This window comes from Lynx canadensis, chromosome B4, assembly GCF_007474595.2.
Source record: "Lynx canadensis isolate LIC74 chromosome B4, mLynCan4.pri.v2, whole genome shotgun sequence".
Lineage (NCBI taxonomy): Eukaryota > Metazoa > Chordata > Mammalia > Carnivora > Felidae > Lynx > Lynx canadensis.
Genome location: NC_044309.1, coordinates 41,432,645 through 41,451,780, shown reverse-complemented (window position 1 = coordinate 41,451,780; position 19,136 = coordinate 41,432,645). Strand labels below are relative to the sequence as shown.

At 45.7% G+C, this 19,136-nt stretch overlaps 1 protein-coding gene and 1 long non-coding RNA gene across 2 annotated transcripts; one reads left to right on the top strand and one right to left on the bottom strand.

The window, feature by feature from the left end:
* Positions 1-194: 194 nt before the first annotated feature.
* Positions 195-5,273, top strand: MLF2 (myeloid leukemia factor 2). Its single transcript, XM_030321564.1, has 9 exons — positions 195-381; positions 955-1,032; positions 1,294-1,420; positions 1,662-1,697; positions 2,519-2,572; positions 2,976-3,104; positions 3,272-3,431; positions 4,265-4,477; positions 4,721-5,273. The coding sequence occupies exons 2-8, from the start codon at positions 983-985 to the stop codon at positions 4,450-4,452; spliced, it is 744 nt and encodes a 247-aa protein (XP_030177424.1). The 5' UTR covers positions 195-381; positions 955-982; the 3' UTR covers positions 4,453-4,477; positions 4,721-5,273.
* A 751-nt stretch (positions 5,274-6,024) lies between these two features.
* LOC115518194 lies at positions 6,025-18,778 on the bottom strand. The gene is made up of 5 exons (XR_003970192.1): positions 16,559-18,778; positions 9,601-9,743; positions 9,148-9,220; positions 8,365-8,568; positions 6,025-6,395 (listed from the first exon to the last, which is right to left on the bottom strand). It is a non-coding gene; the product is annotated as an uncharacterized LOC115518194 (long non-coding RNA).
* Positions 18,779-19,136: the final 358 nt, after the last annotated feature.

Genomic DNA, 19,136 nt, shown 5'->3' with positions numbered 1-19,136 from the left:
CCAGTCCACAGAGCCCAAATCCAGGTTAGTGATGAGGCCTCCCCTCCCCTGGTCCCCGGAAGACCCCGCGGCCGCCAGCTCCGCCGCCCGGGAAGCCAGCCCCAGCCCACTCCCCTCGCCCGCCAGTGGGCGGAGCTCCGCGGGCCCGGCCCCGGGGCGGGCTGTCCCATCGTGACGTCACTTCCGTCCGGGCCTGGCCGCGGTTCGGGCTCCGTGGGCCGAGGGGGGGTACGGAGGTGGCAGCCTTGGGAGGAGGCGGCGCGGGAGGCCGAGGAGCACCAGCCCGGACCAGTCCCGCGTCCCGGGCCGCAACCCCCGATTCTGCAGCGCACCGAGAGGCGAGACCGGCCGGATGGGCCGCTGAGCCCGAATCGGGGACCGGTGAGGCTCGAGCAGAGCGGGCAGCCGGGGCCAGGGCGGGAGCGGGCCCGCGGGGCTGCAGGGTCTGGGATGCGGGGAGGGGAGAGGGCCAGGCCTACCGCTCCGGCTCGCCCGGCGGTGAGGCTCGGGCCGGGGGAGCGACAGACGGGCGCGGTGGGGATAGTGAGGCCGGCCTGGGGGAGGCCTGGAGGCGGCTCGGGGTGAGAAGGGGGCCGAGTGGCTGGGGTCATTGCTGGGGCGAGGGCCAGCCCTCGGGATTCGCATCTGGAACAGTGGCGTCGGGGGAGGGGGCTATGCTTCTGGCCAGGGCTCTTGGAAGAGGATGGCTGTGAGTGGGGGGAGGCAGAAGACTGCGAGGCTTGGAAAAATTTTCCACGGCCCTCCTTGAGAGGTTTGAAGAGCTCTTCTCTCCCGTGAGGGTGGTGTCGACCACCACCTGGAGAAGGGTCTCACTGGAGTTTGGGGGGTTCAGTTACAGCATTTGGAAGGGACAGTGTCCTGAGTCCCTTCACTGAGCCAGGTGTGCAAAAAGCCTGGCTACCTCCGAGTATCTGAGCCTCCACATCTTTACAGCGTGGAGCCCCCTGGAGCTAAAATCAGGATGTTCCGTTTTATGAGGGACGTGGAGCCCGAGGATCCTATGTTCCTGATGTGAGTATTCCCTCCCCCTTGTGTTCTAGGGCGCTCATCCTACTCCAATTCAGGTCTCTAAGTGATTCAGACAGACATCTGGGTTCCCATTGCTGGCATTGGCTGGAACCAGCTGGATACTCAACTCTAGCTCAGACTTGGAGAGGAAATAGGCGTCTGTGCCACTGTTTCCCCATGACTTTTCTTTTTTGCTGGGGAGGCGGGGAGTGGGTGTTGACTGTTTGGCCCTTCTGCCATCCACACTGTATACTCACTCCACAGGGACCCCTTTGCTATTCACCGTCAGCATATGAACCGAATGTTGTCAGGTGGCTTTGGATATAGCCCCTTCCTCAGCATCACAGATGGCAACATGCCAGGGACCAGGCCTGCCAGCCGTAGGATGCAGGTAATGGTGCTGCAACATACCTGAGACCCAAAGGAAGCCTGGAGGGTTCCTTTGATCTTTCTTGCGCTTTATCCAGCTTAACAAGTGGAATGATCTTTTTTTAGGAGTGGGGGAAAGGGTCTGCCAAAAGGGTTTTGTGATCCCCTTTTGAGAGGAGGATGGAAAAAAAGCTGGGCCCATGGGCTTGGGGTTGTAATGAATAGGATGCGGTCTCTAATTTGTTCTTTGTGTTTTCCTGCAGGCTGGGACTGTTTCCCCCTTTGGGATGCTGGGAATGGTGAGTCCTAACATCTTTGTGTCCTTCCATCTCAGACACACTCTAGGCCCTTAGATATTATTTACAAATGTGGCTCTCTGGAATAGCTTTATGGGTAACCCTAGAATCTTTTTAAAGTTGATTTATTTATTTTGAGAGAGAGAGGATGAATCCCAAGCAGGCGCCGTGCTGTCAGTGCAGAGCCTGACTCCGGGGTTCCATCTCACAAAGTGTGAGGTCATGACCTGAGCCGAAATCAAGAGTTCTGTCACTTAACTGACTGAGCCACCCAGGCGCCCCTACAATCTTTTTATAGTGTTCACAAAGCTCTGGTCCTGTTGTGTGCTCTGAGTCCTGTGGGTTAAAGATGTTCACTTACTGACCCCTGCATTCTAGGAGCAATACCTATTAGGGAAATGTGATTGCCTAGCAAAGTTTGTCTTCCTGAGGATTGAGATGCAGTTGAAGGGCCAGCAAGAGATGGCTTTTTAGAAGTTTTTTTTGTTTTTTACTATTTCATGCCCACCCCTTTTTTTGTAGGTTATAATTCATTTACTTGGGTGTGCTTCTTAAAGATAGGAGGAAATAAGGCAGTCAGGAGAACAAAGATGGGATCAGAGCAGCCATAGAGACTGAGGAGGAAGGTAGCAGTATGTGGAAAGGGAAACACGGAGAGGAACATTCCATGTACTGGCCATGCTAATGAAGAGACAGAGCTGTTGCTCCGTGTGAGGGAAGAGGAGAAAGGGAATGTGTAGCCATGCGTCTAGTGGGTGCCTAAACAAGATAATCTGAGCACTGACTTTGCTTTCCTGACTCTGTTTTCCATCTCTTTGCTGCAGTCAGGTGGCTTCATGGACATGTTTGGGATGATGAACGACATGATTGGGAACATGGTGAGGCTCTTGCGCCATATGCTTTTGCAGTCTTGTTCTCAGTGATGGCTGGCGACACCTTCTTGAGTCCTCTGAGGCGGGGGCAGGCAAGAGTGCGCTAGGGAAAGGCTCAAGCCGGATAAAGTCATTGAACCCAGAGAGCATTGGGTTCCCTTATCTGTTCTCGTGGCCTAACTAGGAAGCAGCAGGAGCAGTCTTACTAAGCATGCGATTAAGGCTCAGTCTCTAAAGGTCTTTCTTGTTTATTGTTGGACTCAGAGGAATTTGGGGGGTACTGATGAGTCCTGATGTTTTCTCATTTCTCATGTTTTGTAAGAAAGATACAGACAGGAACAGGCAGCTGAAATGTGGGATCCCTTCGCCAGAGGGACCGTTCAGTCCTGCTGTATGTTTTCCTCCACAGGAACACATGACAGCTGGAGGCAATTGCCAGACCTTTTCATCCTCCACTGTCATCTCCTACTCCAATACGGGTGATGGTGCCCCCAAGGTCTACCAGGAGACGTCAGAGATGCGCTCGGCACCAGGCGGGGTGAGTTGAAGGGCTTCTGATATCCCAGAGAACGCAGGGTTGAATGACATGCACAGAAACCCTGGCTTCTTTTTTCATGATTGGGTTAGGGGTGGTTTGTCTATCCCGGCTTGGTGTAGCCAGGCTTTGGAAGGGACAGCTGTGTGCTATGTTCTGCCTCCTCCCAGATCCGGGAGACTCGCAGGACCGTACGAGACTCGGACAGTGGGCTAGAGCAGATGTCCATCGGGCATCACATCCGAGACCGGGCTCACATCCTCCAGCGCTCCCGAAACCACCGCACAGGGGACCAGGAGGAGCGGCAGGATTATATCAACCTGGATGAGAGTGAGCCTTCTTTTCTTCTCATCACCCTTCTGGCTCCTGGGCTGGTAGCCACTGGTCCTGTTCCTGCGAGCTAGGAGACACCAACCAGCTTTCTCTCCTTACCTCTGTAGATAATTCTTGGCAAAGTTCTGGGTGGACCTCCTATTCTTTTTTTTTTTTTTTTTTTTTTTAATTTTTTTAAACGTTTTTATTTTTGAGAGACAGAGAGAGACAGCATGAGTGGGGGAAGAGCAGAGAGAGAGGGAGACACAGAATCCGAAGCAGGTTCCAGGCTCCCAGCTGTCAGCACAGAGCCCAACTGCACAAACCCACAAACTGTGAGATCATGACCCGAGCCGAAGTCGGACACCTAACTGACTGAGCCATCCAGGCGCTCCAGGCCTCCTATTCTGACCTCACTTGAGCCCTGTCCTGTCAGCTTTAGGGGCTAAGTCAAGCCCTGGCAGTCTCCTCGCCAAGGAGAGGCCAACTGTCAGGATCAGTTTTTTTCTTTCTCAAGTCAATAAGTATTTATTAAGTACTTATTGTGTGCATGGCACTATGCTCCTTAACTTCATAATTACCCCGTTCCTGATTTCCTTCTTGAGTAGTCCTGCCTTAGGTCTGCTGGTGGCTTCCACATTGGAATCGCTGTTGGCTATTAGCTCGTGGAACCATATGGAACCCCAGACTACTAAGAACAGAAATTGTTGGTGTCCTTCAACATGTCCCCACACATAGTTTCAGCCTTTGCTGTATTTGTTCACCTGAGAAGGCTGTGGCTCACGCTTGCCTCTGCTTCCAGAAGCCAGCCTGTATATTTAAATGTCACGTCTGGTCTCTGTGCTCTTCAGGTGAGGCTGCAGCATTTGATGATGAATGGCGGAGGGAGACATCCCGATTCCGGCAGCAGCGCCCTCTGGAATTTCGACGGCATGAGGCTTCAGGGGGTGGGGGACGAAGGGCTGAGGGGCCTCCCCGCCTGGCTATACAGGGACCTGAGGACTCCCCCTCCCGACAGTCCCGCCGCTATGACTGGTGAGGGCCCTAGGCCCTCAGCCTCTCTTGTAAGTATTGAGAGGGAGGAATTGTAAGGTGTCAAGCACGGAGGGGGGGTTGAGGCACGTACCTGTGCACATTCCTTTGTCATGAGGCAGAAGGAGTCCAGGTGCCCAGCAATTACTGCCTTTGATGGTGTAAGTTTTAGTTGGTGTGAAGAGAAGAATGCTGCCACTGGAATGGGAGAGTAAACCCAACTCCTGGCCTTTACGTTTTGTCTTTTGACTCGCTCTTCTCTCTTTCCCTTCCAGGTACAGGCTGAGAGGCTGAGAGATCATCCCCCAAATAACTTTTTCCTCTCCAGCTCCCACTCCCAATTTAATATTAAATTAACAGGCAAGCTGGCCCCCCACCTCTCCCTGGGGGTCTCAGGGAGAACCTTTCACTGCCCCCTTTACCTACTTTTTCCTTCTTTAATCCCCTACCATGATGAGTCCACTTCTCCTGTATCTGCTAACTTGATTTTTCATTTTGCTGCTCCATCTTTGAGCCTCCTCACCTTCCCCTTTCTACCCTTGCCATGCATCGAAGGGGCTTTTGGGGTGAGCTCTGGGTTTAGGGGCTTCCTCTATCCCTCAGCTGCCCTGGATCTTTGCCCACCTCCTCCTCAGATCCCCCACTGCAGAGGCCATAGCCCTTATCCAGGGCTGTGTGTGGAGGGAGAGGACTGGCTCCCAACCCTTTCTCCCTTCCCACTCCCTGCACATCACAGAAACCTTCCCTACACCCTTCTCTGCCTTTATTTTTTGATTTGTGCAACTTGTAACTAGGTGTTTATGGAATAAAGGAGAATGGAAAAAAGAGCAAGTAGGATTCTGGCTTTACTTTTGATCTTTTCCCCGTTCAAATTCAACCCTCCTGTCTTCTCGTCACCTTCTTGCCTTCCCTCTGTCTCCACGTGTGGCCTTCTTAACTCGAGTTCAAGCCCAGTACTTCGGTGGTAACAACAGTGGGACAGTCAGAGCCCAGAGCAGCAGCAGCGGAAGTCAGTTGGGCTAGGCTGATGGGTGAAAACAAGCAGTTTCACCCTTGGCTGCTGTCTCCCTTGCTTTTACTGTAACTTCACATGTCAGGGAGAATGTAAGGCATATCTCCTAGGTGCCTGAGGAATTTGGTGCCCCTTGTCCCTTGGGCATAGATTCTCCCCTGGACTGTGGGTGGGAACACGTGTGGTACCGAGCAGGAAGGCACAGGCCTTCGAGGGGGAGGCGCTTTGGAGTCAGCAATGTCCTTCCACCCTCAGTTGTTGAGAATTTGAGCCCAGGGAAGGAGACCAGAGAAGAAAACCAACCTGGAACCTGAGCAGTACTGGAAGGGCATGAAGTGCTCAAATTTCTTAAGACGTTCACTCTTGGCTTGACCTGGCTCGGCCAAATGGGTCACTCTGTTCTTGGGAACTTAATGATAGTAAATGCTGGTAAGGGTCTGGTGATGATGGTTTCTTTATAACACTCTTTGGTTCTTCTCAGTTTATGGTAAATTAAAGTCAAAGAAACAAAACAGCACAGGCACCTGGCTGGCTCAGTCAGCACAGCATGCGACTCTTAATCTCAGGGTTGTGAGTTTAAGCCCCATGTTGGGCGTAGAGCTTACTTAAAAAACAACACACACACACAAACAACTCCAGGCTCTGGTTCCTCTTAGGGAAGGGAGGATCTTTCCCATGTCCTCTGTGAACGAACAGATTCAAGAGGATCTGTCTAGTAGCTGAACGAGCAGAGGGAGGAAGTAGAGAGCAGCGATCATGCATTGACGTCCTATTCCAGGACACGTGCCAAATCTCATTACATAGGGCTGGTGAAGATCCATGATCGGGGTCAAGGGAACCAACCCTGTGGCCAAAAGAATCCAGGAATCTCAGAAGTCAAACAAGTACAGGCTCCCCCCGCTATCCGAAAACAGTGTTCCTGGGAAAGCTTTCGGAAGCTGAAATGGCATAAAGCGAACCGATTACTATTAACTTCTATGGAGAAGTGTTTGAGCATTCCCAGACCCAAAAAATAACCTTGAATTTTCTGAAACCGTCTTGCTAAGGGACGCACAGAGCAAACGGATGCTCACAGACAGCTCAGAGCTAGGCCTGATGCAGAGAAGCTGAGTATAGCTCTGGGGGAAGGAGCGTGGTGACCGCCCTCTTGCCGCTCTGGGCATATGGCACCTCTACAACTTGCTGCAAAACCAAAAGCTTGCCGAAAGCTATTTTCACTTTGGCAAAAGCAAAAATCCCCTTCGTATTTCTTTGTGTTAGCCCAAACCGGTCTTCTGCACATGTGAAGTGGCTTAATGTAAACTTGTAAAAGGTGAGGGGTGCCTGTATAGATAATTCATCTCCTCCCGGGTGGCTGAGTGGCTGAATTGTAGATGATGGGACTCAAAGCGTCCACAGCCGTCAGTCCCAAGTGTCAATCTGTGCTCTGTCCAAACAGACATATATGTCCTTCTTCTGGGAGTGGGAACAGCTTTCGTGAGTCTCCTGTGGAGCCCACAGGACAAAGAACCCTAGACTTGTAAGGGATGCCCGGAGGCTGGGTCCTCGGCTCTGCCACCAGCCCAGCCATGTGGTCTTGGGCAAGTTATTCACTTCCCTGAAGTTTCCGGCAAGCTGTAAAATCTTAGGCTGCAGTTCATGGCCAACCTGGTCAATCTGGATTTCACAATGCCCACACTCACAGGTATGGTTCTGAGTGGGGGCTGGAGCAGGGCAAGGGTTACCCGGATTTCAATCTAGGTGAGTCAACCTAGTGTTTCACGAGCTCTCCCATATGGGAACTGGCTTTCAGACACATGAACTGATTTTCACCCCTACTTCCTGCACTTGGGTGAGGACCACCCTTCAACTCAGTGCTTCTTACTCCTAGAACCCGTGACTGGCTCTCAGCAGGGATCTGTTGTGGGGAGTTAGTGAGCAACATTCTCCTAGTGAGGTGCCCAAGAACCAGCCCCCTGGCACTTGTTGACCTGTCTGCCACTGCAGGGTGAGGGCCAGGGGGCAGAAATGGGAAAGGAACCCTCGGGAAGGAAGCCGACATTTTATTTCTGGTCAACTCTCCAACTGGGCCCAGCCTCATTCACAACAGCCATCCCCCCAGCCCTTGGCCCCAGCATCTGGAGGACATGGTTGGACACATTATTTTCCTCATGGCTGATATTTGGCTGGAGGTTAAGCTATCTACAGGAGTGAAATTATGAACGTAGCCTGACTTGAGTAAGACCTGGCTCCACCACTTAGCATGACCGGGAAGAATTCTTAATCTCTCATCAGTTTCCCACTTTGTAAAATGGACCGGGAAGAATTCTTAATCTCTCATCAGTTTCCCACTTTGTAAAATGGGCCTTTCTAGGCGCTCGCTGATGGCAGTGGAGACATGGGTCCATCCTGCAGAACTGAAATCCGTGATGTAGTATGCAGAAAGCATTTGACACAGTGCACGGGTTACAAATGACTGATTTCTCCCTGATTCCTCTGTCTTGCTCCTTTGATGCTCTCTGGTGATCCTCATCTCTGTGCCCGTCCTCAGGACTCCTAAAATACTCCCAGCCACAACTTGGAAATCATCATCCTGGCCTCCAGCCCTCTGTGGTGCCAGCTACCCAATTACTATCTTCTGCCCTTTCCAGGCCTCAGCTTTCCAGACCAACAAGTAGAAGCAAATGTTTTGGGCCACTCTGACCCAGGCCTGCTTGCAGTTTGGGATGTTTTCCTTCCTATGGTAACAAAGGGCCTCGGGTCCTACTGACACCCTTTATCCAATGTCCCTTTCCTCCCTTCTTCTGCAATCCAATGCCCAAGTCACAAACCGGTCACCCAGAGGACCAGGAGTTGATCCACAACGATAACCCAGTATTCAGGTCTCCCAACCCACATACTCCAAGTGCACTTAAATACTCCACATACCTGCCCTGCCCTGATGCTCCCAGTCCTGGGCATGGGGCCTCCCAACGGCTGAGGGAGCAGCAAGGGTCAAGGTTTCCTTGTCCCAGTCCATTCCAGTTGGGATAGGGATTAAAAAAAAAAAAAAGTTGTCTTTATTTCTCTCCTTAGACATTACTGGGGTCTTCAGATTAGAGGGGTGGGATCCAGGTGGGGCTGCACTGGAAGCTGGGGAGGTGAAGACAGGGACAGTTAGGCACAGGAGGTGCTAAAAGGTAAGAAAAAAACAGGGGACTCGGGACATGGGGAGGGAAGGCCTTGGGTATCAGTTCCGCCAAGCAGCCTCCCAGCTAGCCTCCATCCCTGAGGAGAGCCTGTGGGGGGCACAGAGCTGGCATGGCGTGAGGGACATACATGGAGGGGCCTGGGATGCAGAAGGCGGGCAGAGCTGCTTTGGAGGTTGGGCAGGGAGCGCTGGCAGCTCTGAGCCTTCCCATCCTCAATGTCCGCCCTTAAATGGGAGCTCTAGGGAGACAAGGACAAGCAGGTGCTTCTCCCTCTGGGCTCAGCCCTCCCTGTCTGCGCCCCCCTCCCCGCCCCCATGCTCTGCTCTGACTGTCCCTGGGATAAGTTAGCACTCCAAGTTCCTTGGCCCTTGTCTGCCCTTTAGGATTTTTTGTCTTCCCTGAAGACCTTATCTTTGGCATAGGAATAGGGTGCTGCCCCCAGTTCCCCTCGGCATCCCTCCCACCCTCTTCATCTGCTGTCACCTGCCACCTGGAGGGCTTGCAGGTTCTGGAGAATTACCTCCAAGATGTAAGTGTTCGCCAGCCAAGCGGCCAACCGAGTGTCCGCAGCTAGGACATTTGGACACATGGAGCTGGAAGATAGGAGAGGGGGGCATGGGATACAGCCCTAGAGGTGGACTTGAGTCTCTAAAAAGGGGGAAGCAGAAATACCTTAGGAAAGGTCAAGGTCACACTGAGGTGGGAAATGGTTTGATGGAGAGATTCTTGGAAAACTGCTGGTGACTTTAGTGAAGATATCCTGGGTTTGTGTGTGTCGGGTGTGAAATTCCCAACTGACAGGCAACATGGCAGGGAAGGGCAGAAGCGGGTTCCCAATTCACATAGACCTTAATGTAAGCAAACCCCAGTTTGCTATATGCTATAAATAACATGCTATATGCTAAATATATGCTATGAATAATGATACGCTATAAATAATAACACTTTTAGAGTTAGAGACCTTGTGGCTCACCTTCTCTGGATGTTACCAAGTGTGGTAGCAGATGGGCATCACCACCCCGGACCTCCTGAAGCGGAATCTTGAGGTTGGAGAGGATTCCACACAGCTTAGCAACAATTACAAGGGTCATCCAAACCCCAACTCCTATGTCACTGCTTAAGAAACAGAGGTGACTGTTGACCACGCAGTTAGCTAGCTAGCAGCACTGCAAGAGCCAGGGCTCAAAATCCGGATTGACACAAAGGATACTAATGGGTTGTACAGAATGTGTCACCATGGGGTTCCTTTATTATTTTTTTTTATTTCGTTTTTTTAACGTTTGTTTATTTATTTATTTTTTTTTTTTTGAGACAGAGAGGGACAGAGCATGAACGGGGGAGGGGCAGAGAGAGAGGGAGACGCAGAATCGGAAGCAGGCTCCAGGCTCTGAGCCATCAGCCCAGAGCCCAACGCGGGGCTTGAACTCACAGACCGTGAGATCGTGACCTGAGCTGAAGTCGGACACTTAACCGACTGAGCCACCCAGGCGCCCCACCATGGGGTTCCTTTAAATAGTTCCTCGGTAATTTTAAAAACTTTTGTATTAGGGGCGCCTGTGTGGCTCAGTCGGTTAAGCATCAGACTTTGGCTCAGGTCATGATCTCGTGGCTCACAGGTTCAAGTCCCACGTCGGGCTCTCTTCTGTCAGCATGGAGCCCGCTTCGGATCCTCTGTTTCTCCCTCTCTCTCTCTCTGCCCCTCCCCTGCTTGCACATGCTGTCTCAAAAATAAACATTAAAAGAAACAATTAAAAAAAATTTTTAGTGTTTATTTTTGAGAGAGAGACAGACAGAGCGTGAGCAGGGGAGGGGCAGAGAGAGAGAGGGAGACACAGAATCGGAAGCAGGCTCCAGGCTCTGAGCTACCAGGACAGAGCCTGACACGGGCCTTGAACCCACGAGCCTTCGAGCTGTGAGATCATGACCTGAGTCGAAGTCAGCCATCTAACCGACTGAGCCACCCAGGCGCCCCAAGAAGAAACCATTTAAAAATTACTCAAGTAGTAACATTGCTTAAAATGATGAATACCTTGGGGCGCCTGGGTGGCGCAGTCGGTTAAGCGTCCGACTTCAGCCAGGTCACGATCTCGCGGTCCGTGAGTTCGAGCCCCGCGTCAGGCTCTGGGCTGATGGCTCGGAGCCTGGAGCCTGTTTCCGATTCTGTGTCTCCCTCTCTCTCTGCCCCTCCCCCGTTCATGCTCTGTCTCTCTCTCTGTCCCAAAAATAAATAAAAACATTGAAGAAAAAAAAAATGATGAATATCAGTAGCCTATATGCCTGTTTTTTAAAATCTTGTATTTTTTTTAAGTTTATTTATTTTGAGAGACAGAGAGAGGTGGGAGGAGTGGAGAGAGAGGGAGAGAGAGAATCATGCAGGCTCCATGCTATCAGTGCAGAGCCTAATGTGGGGCTCCAAACCCAAACTGTGAGATCATGACCTGAGCCGAAATCAAGTCAGGCGCTCAACTGACTAAGACACCCAGGTGCCCTAAATCTTGTATCTTTTAACATATAGTAAAATTGCTGTCTGTGTGTGTGTTGTGTGTATGTGTGTGTGTACAGTTCTGTGACTTTTAACACATGCAGATCTGTGTAAGCACCACCACAATCAGGATCAAAAAAGTTCCATTACCCCTAACCCCGTCCTGCTGGTCCTTTGTGGTCACATCCTTCCTCCAATCCTAACCCTGACAACCACCAATTTGTTTCCCACTGCTATAATTCTGCCATTTCCAGAATGTCATATAATGAAATCATACATGAGAGAAGCTCTTTCTTTCAGCATAATGCCTTTGAGATTCACTCATGCTGTTGCGTGTATTAATAGTTTACTCCTTTTTATTGCTGAGTAGTATTCTGTGTGCTTATAGTCTGTTTATCCATTCACCTGTCCAAGGACATTCCAGTTTCCAGTTTGGGGCAATAATGGACAGAACTGCCATAAACATTTGTGTACATGTCTTTGTGTGAACATGTTTAATTTCTTTAGGAATGAAATGGAGTGGGATTGTGAGATCATATGGTAAGTGTATATATATATATATATATTTTTTTTAAATTTTTTAAATTTTTTAAAATTTACATCCAAATTAGTTAGTATATAGTGAAGCAATGATTTCAGGAGTAATTCCTTGATGCCCCTTACCCATTTAGCCATCCCTTCTCCCACAACCCTTCCAGTAACGCTCAGTTCGTTCTCCATATTTATGAGTCTCTTCTGTTTTGTCTGCCTCCCTGTTTTTAAATTATTTTTGTTTCCTTTCCCTTATGTTAATCTGTTTTGTCTCTTAAAGTCCTCATATGAGTGAAGTCATATGATTTTTGTCTTTCTCTGACTGACTAATTTCATTTAGCATAATACCCTCCAGTTCCATCCACATAGTTGCAAATGGCAAGATTTCATTCTTTTTGATGGCTGAGTAATACTTCATTGTATATAAATACCACATCTTTTTTTTTTTAACATTTATTTATTTTTGAGACAGATAGAGACAGAGCATGAGCAGGTGAGGGTCAGAGAGAGAGGGAGACACAGAATCCGAAACAGGCTCCAGGCTCTGAGCTGTCAGCCCAGAGCCCGATGCGGGGCTCGAACTCACGGACCACGAGATCATGACCTGAGCCTAAGTTGGACGCCCAACCGACTGAGCCACCCAGGCGCCCCACATCTTCTTTATCCATTCATCCATCGATGGACATTTGGGCTCTTTCCATACTTTGGCTATTGTTGATAGTGCTGCTATAAACATGGGGGGGGGGTGCATGTGTCCCTTCGAAACAGCACACCTGTATCCCATGGATAAATGCCTAGTGTAATTGCTGGGTCGTAGGGTAGTTCTATTTTTAGTTTTTTGAGGAACCTCCATACTGTTTTCCCAGAGTGGCTGCACCAGCTTGAATTCCCAAGGTGTATATTTAACTGTATAACAAAATGCCAAACTTTTCCAGGGTGGCTGCACCATTCTGCAGCATTTTGCATTTTTCAGCATTCTCAACAGCAATGTGAGAGAGCCCAGGTTGCTTTGCATCCTTGCCAGCACTTAGTATTGTCATTTTCTATTTTATTTTACCCCATTCTATTAAGTGTGTAGGCATTCTTCTATTTATTCTAATAGACATCTTGTCTATTACAAGTTTTAATTTGTACTTCCCTAAAGACTAATGATGTCGAGCATCTCTTCACGTGCTTATTTGACATCAGAGTTCTTTATATATTCTGGTTAGAAGTCCTTTGTTAAATAGGGATTCACAACTAATTCTCTCCCATTCTGTAGCTTTTCTTTCTCTTGACATTTTCTTTTTCAAAGCAAAAGTTGTAATTGAGATGAAGTCAAACTTACCACTGTTTTCTTTTATATCAAATTTTGGATGTCATATCTAAGAACACTTTGCCTAACTCTGGATAACTAAGATTTTATCCTATGTTATCTTTCAAAAGTTTTGTAGCTGTACATTTCATATTTACATCTCTTTCTTTTTGGATGAGTTTTGATAGCTTGTGGCTTTCAAGGAGTTGGTCCATTTTGTTTAAATTGTTGAATTTATGTGTGTAGGATTGTTTGTAGTATTCCCTTATGACATTTTAATGTCTGTGGGGACTGTAGCGATATCCCCTCTTTTATTCCTTTTTATTTTTACATTTTTTAAGGATTTTTTAAAATGTAATCTCTACACTCAACGTGGGGCTTGAACTCACAACCCCCAAGGTCGAGTCACATGTTCTACTGACGGAGCCAGCCAATTGCCCCCCCTTTTATTCCTGATATTAGTATTTTGTGTCTTTTCTCTTTTTTAATTTTTTAATTTTATTTTTGGGGTGCCTGGGTGGCTCAGTCTGATAAGTGTCCAACTCTTGATTTCAGCTCAGGTCATGATCTCACAGTTGGTGAGTTCGAGACCCACGTTGAGCTCTGAGCTGACAGTGTGGAGCCTGCTTGGGATTCTTTCTCCCTCTCTCTCTGCCCCTTCCCTGCTCACACTTTCTTTCTCACTCTCTCTCAAGCAAAAAAAAAAAAACAAAAAAAACAACAAAAAAAAAAACCTTAAAAAAAGATTTTATTTTTAAGTAATCTCTACACCCAACATGGGGCTCAAACTCACAACCCCAAGATCAAGAGTCACATGCCCTACTAACTGAGTCAGCCAAGCTCCTCTCTTTTTTTTTAATTAAAAAAAAATTTTTTTTGGTCAGTATGGCTAGAGGTTTATCAATTTTATTGATCATTTCCAATAATTGACCTCTGGTTTCATTAATTTTTTTCTATTTTTCTGTTTTCAATTTCATTAATTTCTTTTTTTTAAGTTTTTTTAAAATTTATTTTTATTTTTTAATTATTTTAATTTTAATTAAAATTACTTTTAATTTTGAGAGACAGAGAGAGAGAGAGAGAGAATCTCATCAGGCTTCACACTCAGCACAGAGCCTGACATAGGACCAATCTCACAACAGTGAGATCATGACCTGAGCTGAAATCAAGAGTTGGACAATCAACCAACTGAGCAACCCAGGTGCGCCAAGATTTTTTATTCTTAAGTAATCTCCACACTCAATATGGGATTTGATCTCACAACCCTGAGATTAAAAGTTGCACACTCTACTGACTGAGTCAGCCAGGTTCCCCTCAATTTCACTAATTGTTACTCTTATTATGTTTTCCTTCTGCTTGCTTTGTGTTTATTTTGCTGTTCATGTACCTTCTCAAGGTAGAAGTATAGATTGTTGACTTGAGACCTTTCTTCTTTTCTAAGATTTTGATGCTATAATTTTTCTTCTATATGCTATAATCATTGCCTTTAACCACATCCCACATATTTTGCTACTTTGTATTTTCTTTTTTGTTAAGTTCACAATATTTTCTAATTTCTCTTGGGACATCCTTTTTGATCCATGGGTTATTTAAGAGCATGTTGTTCAGTTTCCATGTGTTTGGAGATTTCCCTGTTTTCTGTTCTTGAGTTCTAATTTTAATTCCATAATGGTCAGAGAGCATACTTTATCGGACTTCTTTTAAATTTGTTGAGATTTGTTTTATGACTCAGGACATAATCTATCTTGGTAAATGTGCCATGTACCCTTGAAAAGAAGTTGTGATTCTGCTGTGTTGGGGACATGGTCTATAAATTTAAGTTAGATCCTGTTGGTTGATGGCATCATTCAGTTCTATATACTTCGTTACATCTGCTAATTTTGTTTATTTGTTCTGTTGGTTACTGGGAGAGGAGTTTTGACATTTTTAACTATAATTGTGGATCTGCCCATTTTTTTCTTTGATACCTATCAGTTTTCACTTCATGTATGTTGAAGCTCTGCAGTTAGACACAAAGTCATTTAGAATTATGTCTTCTTGGAAAATCAAACTTTTCTTCGTTATGTAATGTTCATCTAGTAATTTTCTTTCTTCTGAAGTTAATTGGCCTGATATTACTATAGCTACTTCAGGTTTCTTTTGATTAATATTTTCATGGTGTAAGTCTTCCCATTCTTTTACCTTTAACCCACCTATTTTATACCTAAAATGGGTTTTTTGAAGGCAGAATATAGTCAGATCTTTTGTGGTTTTTTAAAAGCCCATTTAGATAATCTTTTAATTGATATATTTAGGCTATTTACATTTAATGTATTCATATGTTTGGATTTACTTCTATAACTTTATTATTTCTGTTTGCTCCTCCATTGATAATTCAGCTATCTCCACTTTCCAGCCTTCTTTTGGTTTATTTGGATATTATTTAGTATTTCTCTTTAACCTGTTTTCACTAAATTTTTCTTTTAGTTTTTGTTTGTTTGTTTTTGTTTTTTAAGTGGTTGTTCTAGGGCAGGAATGGCAAGCTGTTATCTGTAAAGGGCCAGATAACAAACATGTTGGCCTTCGCAGGTCACACAATGTCTCTTGCAACACTCAACTCTGGTGCCATACGCTGGTGCAGGCACTGTGGAAAACAGTATGGAGATTCCTCAAAAAGTTAAAAATAGAACTACCCTATGAGCCAGTAATTGCACTACTGGGTATATACCCACAAAATATGAGAATTCTAATTCAAAGGGATACACGCACCCAAAGAGATATAGGCACTCCTCAGGATGCCCTATGTTTACAGTAGCATTATTTATAATAGCCAAGATATGGAAGCAGCCCAAAGAGTCCACTGACTGATGAATGGATAAAGATGTTGTATGTATACACAACGGAATATTAATCAGTTATAAAAAGAATGAAATCTTTCCATTTGCAATGACATGGAGCTAGAGAATATTAGGCTAAGCAAAATAAGTTAGAGAAAGACAAATACCATATAATTTAACTCATATATGGAATTTAAGAAACAAATGAGCAAAGAGAAGAGAGACAGAGAGACAGAGAGAGAAGCCAAAAAACAGACTCTTAACTAGTGAGAACAAACTGATGGTTACCAGAGGGGAGGTGGGTTAGGCAATGGATGAAATAAGTGATGAGGATTAAGGAGGACATTTGTCATGATGAGTACTAGGTAACGTATGGAATTATTGAATCACTATATTGTACACCTGAAACTAATATAACACTATATGTTATCTATCTTGGAATTAAAACAAAACAAAACATCTGGTGCTATAGTGTGAAAGCAGCCAGAGACAATATGTAAATGAGTAAGCTGTAACTATGTTCCAATAACATTTTATTTACAAAACAAGCCTGTGGAATATGGCTTCCTAACCCTTGCTCTAAGGCTTATAAAATACACACTTATCATAGTCCATTTAGATTTTGTCCTTCACCACTTCAAATTAAATGTAGGCTTTACCACTATGTCCCTTTATTGTCTCTCCTTTATGTTGCAATTGTCTTATGTATTACAACTACAAATGCTGAAAACCCCACCACAGTTTCATAATTTTTACTTTCAACCATTATAGACATGTTAAAGAACTTAAAAGAACAATCTATATTTACCATTTCTGTTGCTCCTCCTTCTTGATGTCCCCAGTTTCCTGTTATCATTTTTCTTCTGTTTGAAGAACTTTCTTTAGCATTTCTTGTACAGCAGCTCTGCTAGTGACAAATCCTTATGCTTTCCTTCACCTAAGAATGTCTTTATTTTATATAACTGCTGATTGACATTTTCATTGGATATAGAATTCTGACTTGACACTTTTCTTCCAGCACTTTAAGTGTTGTTCCAGCTCCCTCTGGATTCCATAGTTTCTGATGAGAAATCTGCAGTTATCTGAGTCATTGATTCCTTATAGGAAATGGATTCTTTTTTCTAGATGTTCTTTGGATATTTTTCTATATCTTTGATTTTCAGCAATTTGATTATTATGTCCGGTCATAGGTTTCTTTGAGTATATTCTGTTTGCCGTTCACCAAGCTTCTTGAATCTGTGTGTTTCTGCCAAATTTGGGACCAAACATTTTAGCCATGAATTCTTTCAATAATTTTTCTAAATCATATTTTTTCTCCTCACCTTCTGGGACTCTGTTGACACAAATGCTAGATATTTGGTCTTATCCCGCAGGTCTCTGAGGTTCTGTGGGTTTTTTTTTTTTTAAACCGGGTTTTGTTTGTTGTTTAGGTTGCATAATTTATATTGATTATCTTCAAAGTCATCTCCATTCTGCTCTCCAGTGAATATTTTATTTTGGTTACTCCTATTTTTCAGTTCTAAAAGTTCCACTTGGTTCTTCCTTATGTCTTCTATTTCTTTGCTAAAACTTTCTATCTTTCCATTTATTTCAAAAGCATTCTCCCTTTCTTCTTCCAGTATAGTTATACTAACTGCTTTGAAGTCTTTGCTTTAAATTCCAACATTTCTGTCATCTTGGGGTTGGTTGTCTTTTCCCTGGAGAGTACTTTGTAGGCTGAGTAATTTTATGTTGTATCCTGGATATTTTGAATATCGTTTTGAGCCCCTGGATCCTATTAAAATCCTAGTGAGAGTGTTTTTTATTTTAGCAGTCTATCGACCAGGTTTGGTTCAAGCAGCCACCTACCTTCTTTGTATTGTGGTTCTGATGTCAGTTTAACTTTGTGGTGCTATCTAGATCAGTCCTTTATGTGTGCCACCCAGTGGTCAGTCAGACCTAGACAGTGGTCCACCCTGTAGCTCGTTTCATAAAGCTTTGGTAAGATGTTGAAGGTCAGATCCATGCTTGTGCAGCTTTGAGGTGAGCCCAAGAGTTCACACACAACTCTATGGGACTCTCGATTTCCCTCCTCTCTGTGATCTGACACTCTGATTCTCTCGTTCTTCTTTTCCCAATCCTTTGCCCAAAAAAAACTGGGGCTTTAACTTCTCTACTTTGCTGAGCATTTCCCACTATATGTCTGGGCTAAGCATCAAGAGAACAAAGAAAGAAAAAAGCAGAGGGATTTGATTCCACTCTTGGGACCACAGCTTCTGTGGTCAAAGGAGTTCTCCCTCAGTTTTCAGTGCCTGCGTAGTCACTGTTGCTGTCATTGTGCTACTATAACTACACCACCGTGGTACTGCCTGGGGCTAATGAGGGAAGAGAAGGGAAAAAGAAAAGCAACGGATTTCCCCGTCTCGGACCCTTAGAAGTCCCTTTCCTGCTCCTCAGACCTGCAACAGAGGGCTCCAAGAGGAACTCTTTCAGTTCATACCTGATGTACACTTCCAGGTTTGGGGAGGCCTTTTAGTGCATTCTGGGTGATAATGGAGTTAGGGGGAGGGGATGGTAAGCCCACCACTGTTTTCATGGAACTTCAAATTCTGGTTCCTTCCTCCCTACCATTTACTTCTCTGAAATCTCAGATAGCTGTCCCATGCGTTCTGTCCTGGAACATGGGAGTGATGGACAGGGGGTGTGCCTTCTCCACTTATGATGTGTGTAATCTCGAGCAAATTACATAACCTCCCTGTACCTCTTTTGTCATCTTTAGAAGAGGATAATAATGGCACAAACCTCAGTAGGTTGTGTAGATTAAATGAGTTTATATACATAAAGCATTTAGAATAGTGCTTGACTAAGCACTTAATAAGTATGTCTTTATAATTATTAGCAAATATCATAAAAAGATTGGAAAACAAAGACAGGCAGAAAAATAAAAATCACCCCAAACCCCAAAGCCGAGGTATAACATACATATCGCGGTTTATTCTAAATTTTTTTTAATGTCTATTTTTGAGAGAGACAGTGTGAGTGAAGGAGGGGTAGAGAGAGAAAGGGAGACACAGAATCCCAAACAGGCTCCAGGCTCTGAGCTGTCAGCACAGAGCCCGATGCAGGGCTCGAACTCAGGAATGGTGAGATCATGACCTAGGCTGAAGTCGGACGCTTAACCGAGTGAGCCACGCAGGTGCCCCCACTGTGGTTTATTCTATTTCAGATTTTTCAGCCAAGATATATTTGCCAATTCATTGAATAGACAAATGAACATTTAAGTAAAAGAATAGAATTATATTCCCTGCCCCATTTCCCAAATTATTTAATTGGGGAGAGGCAGTAGGTCACAGGATGGAACCTTTCTGCCTCCAGGTCTTCATCCCACTATCCTCCCTCCCTTTGTC

What these genes read in the sequence shown, in the direction of transcription:
- MLF2 (XM_030321564.1), top strand. Translation starts at nt 983, where the DNA reads ATGTTCCGTTTTATGAGGGACGTGGAGCCCGAGGATCCTATGTTCCTG. An exon ending in GAGGATCCTATGTTCCTGAT is followed by an intron (nt 1,033 to 1,293) that starts GTGAGTATTCCC and finishes CTCACTCCACAG; the next exon opens with GGACCCCTTTGCTATTCACC. An exon ending in TGCGCTCGGCACCAGGCGGG is followed by an intron (nt 3,105 to 3,271) that starts GTGAGTTGAAGG and finishes GCCTCCTCCCAG; the next exon opens with ATCCGGGAGACTCGCAGGAC.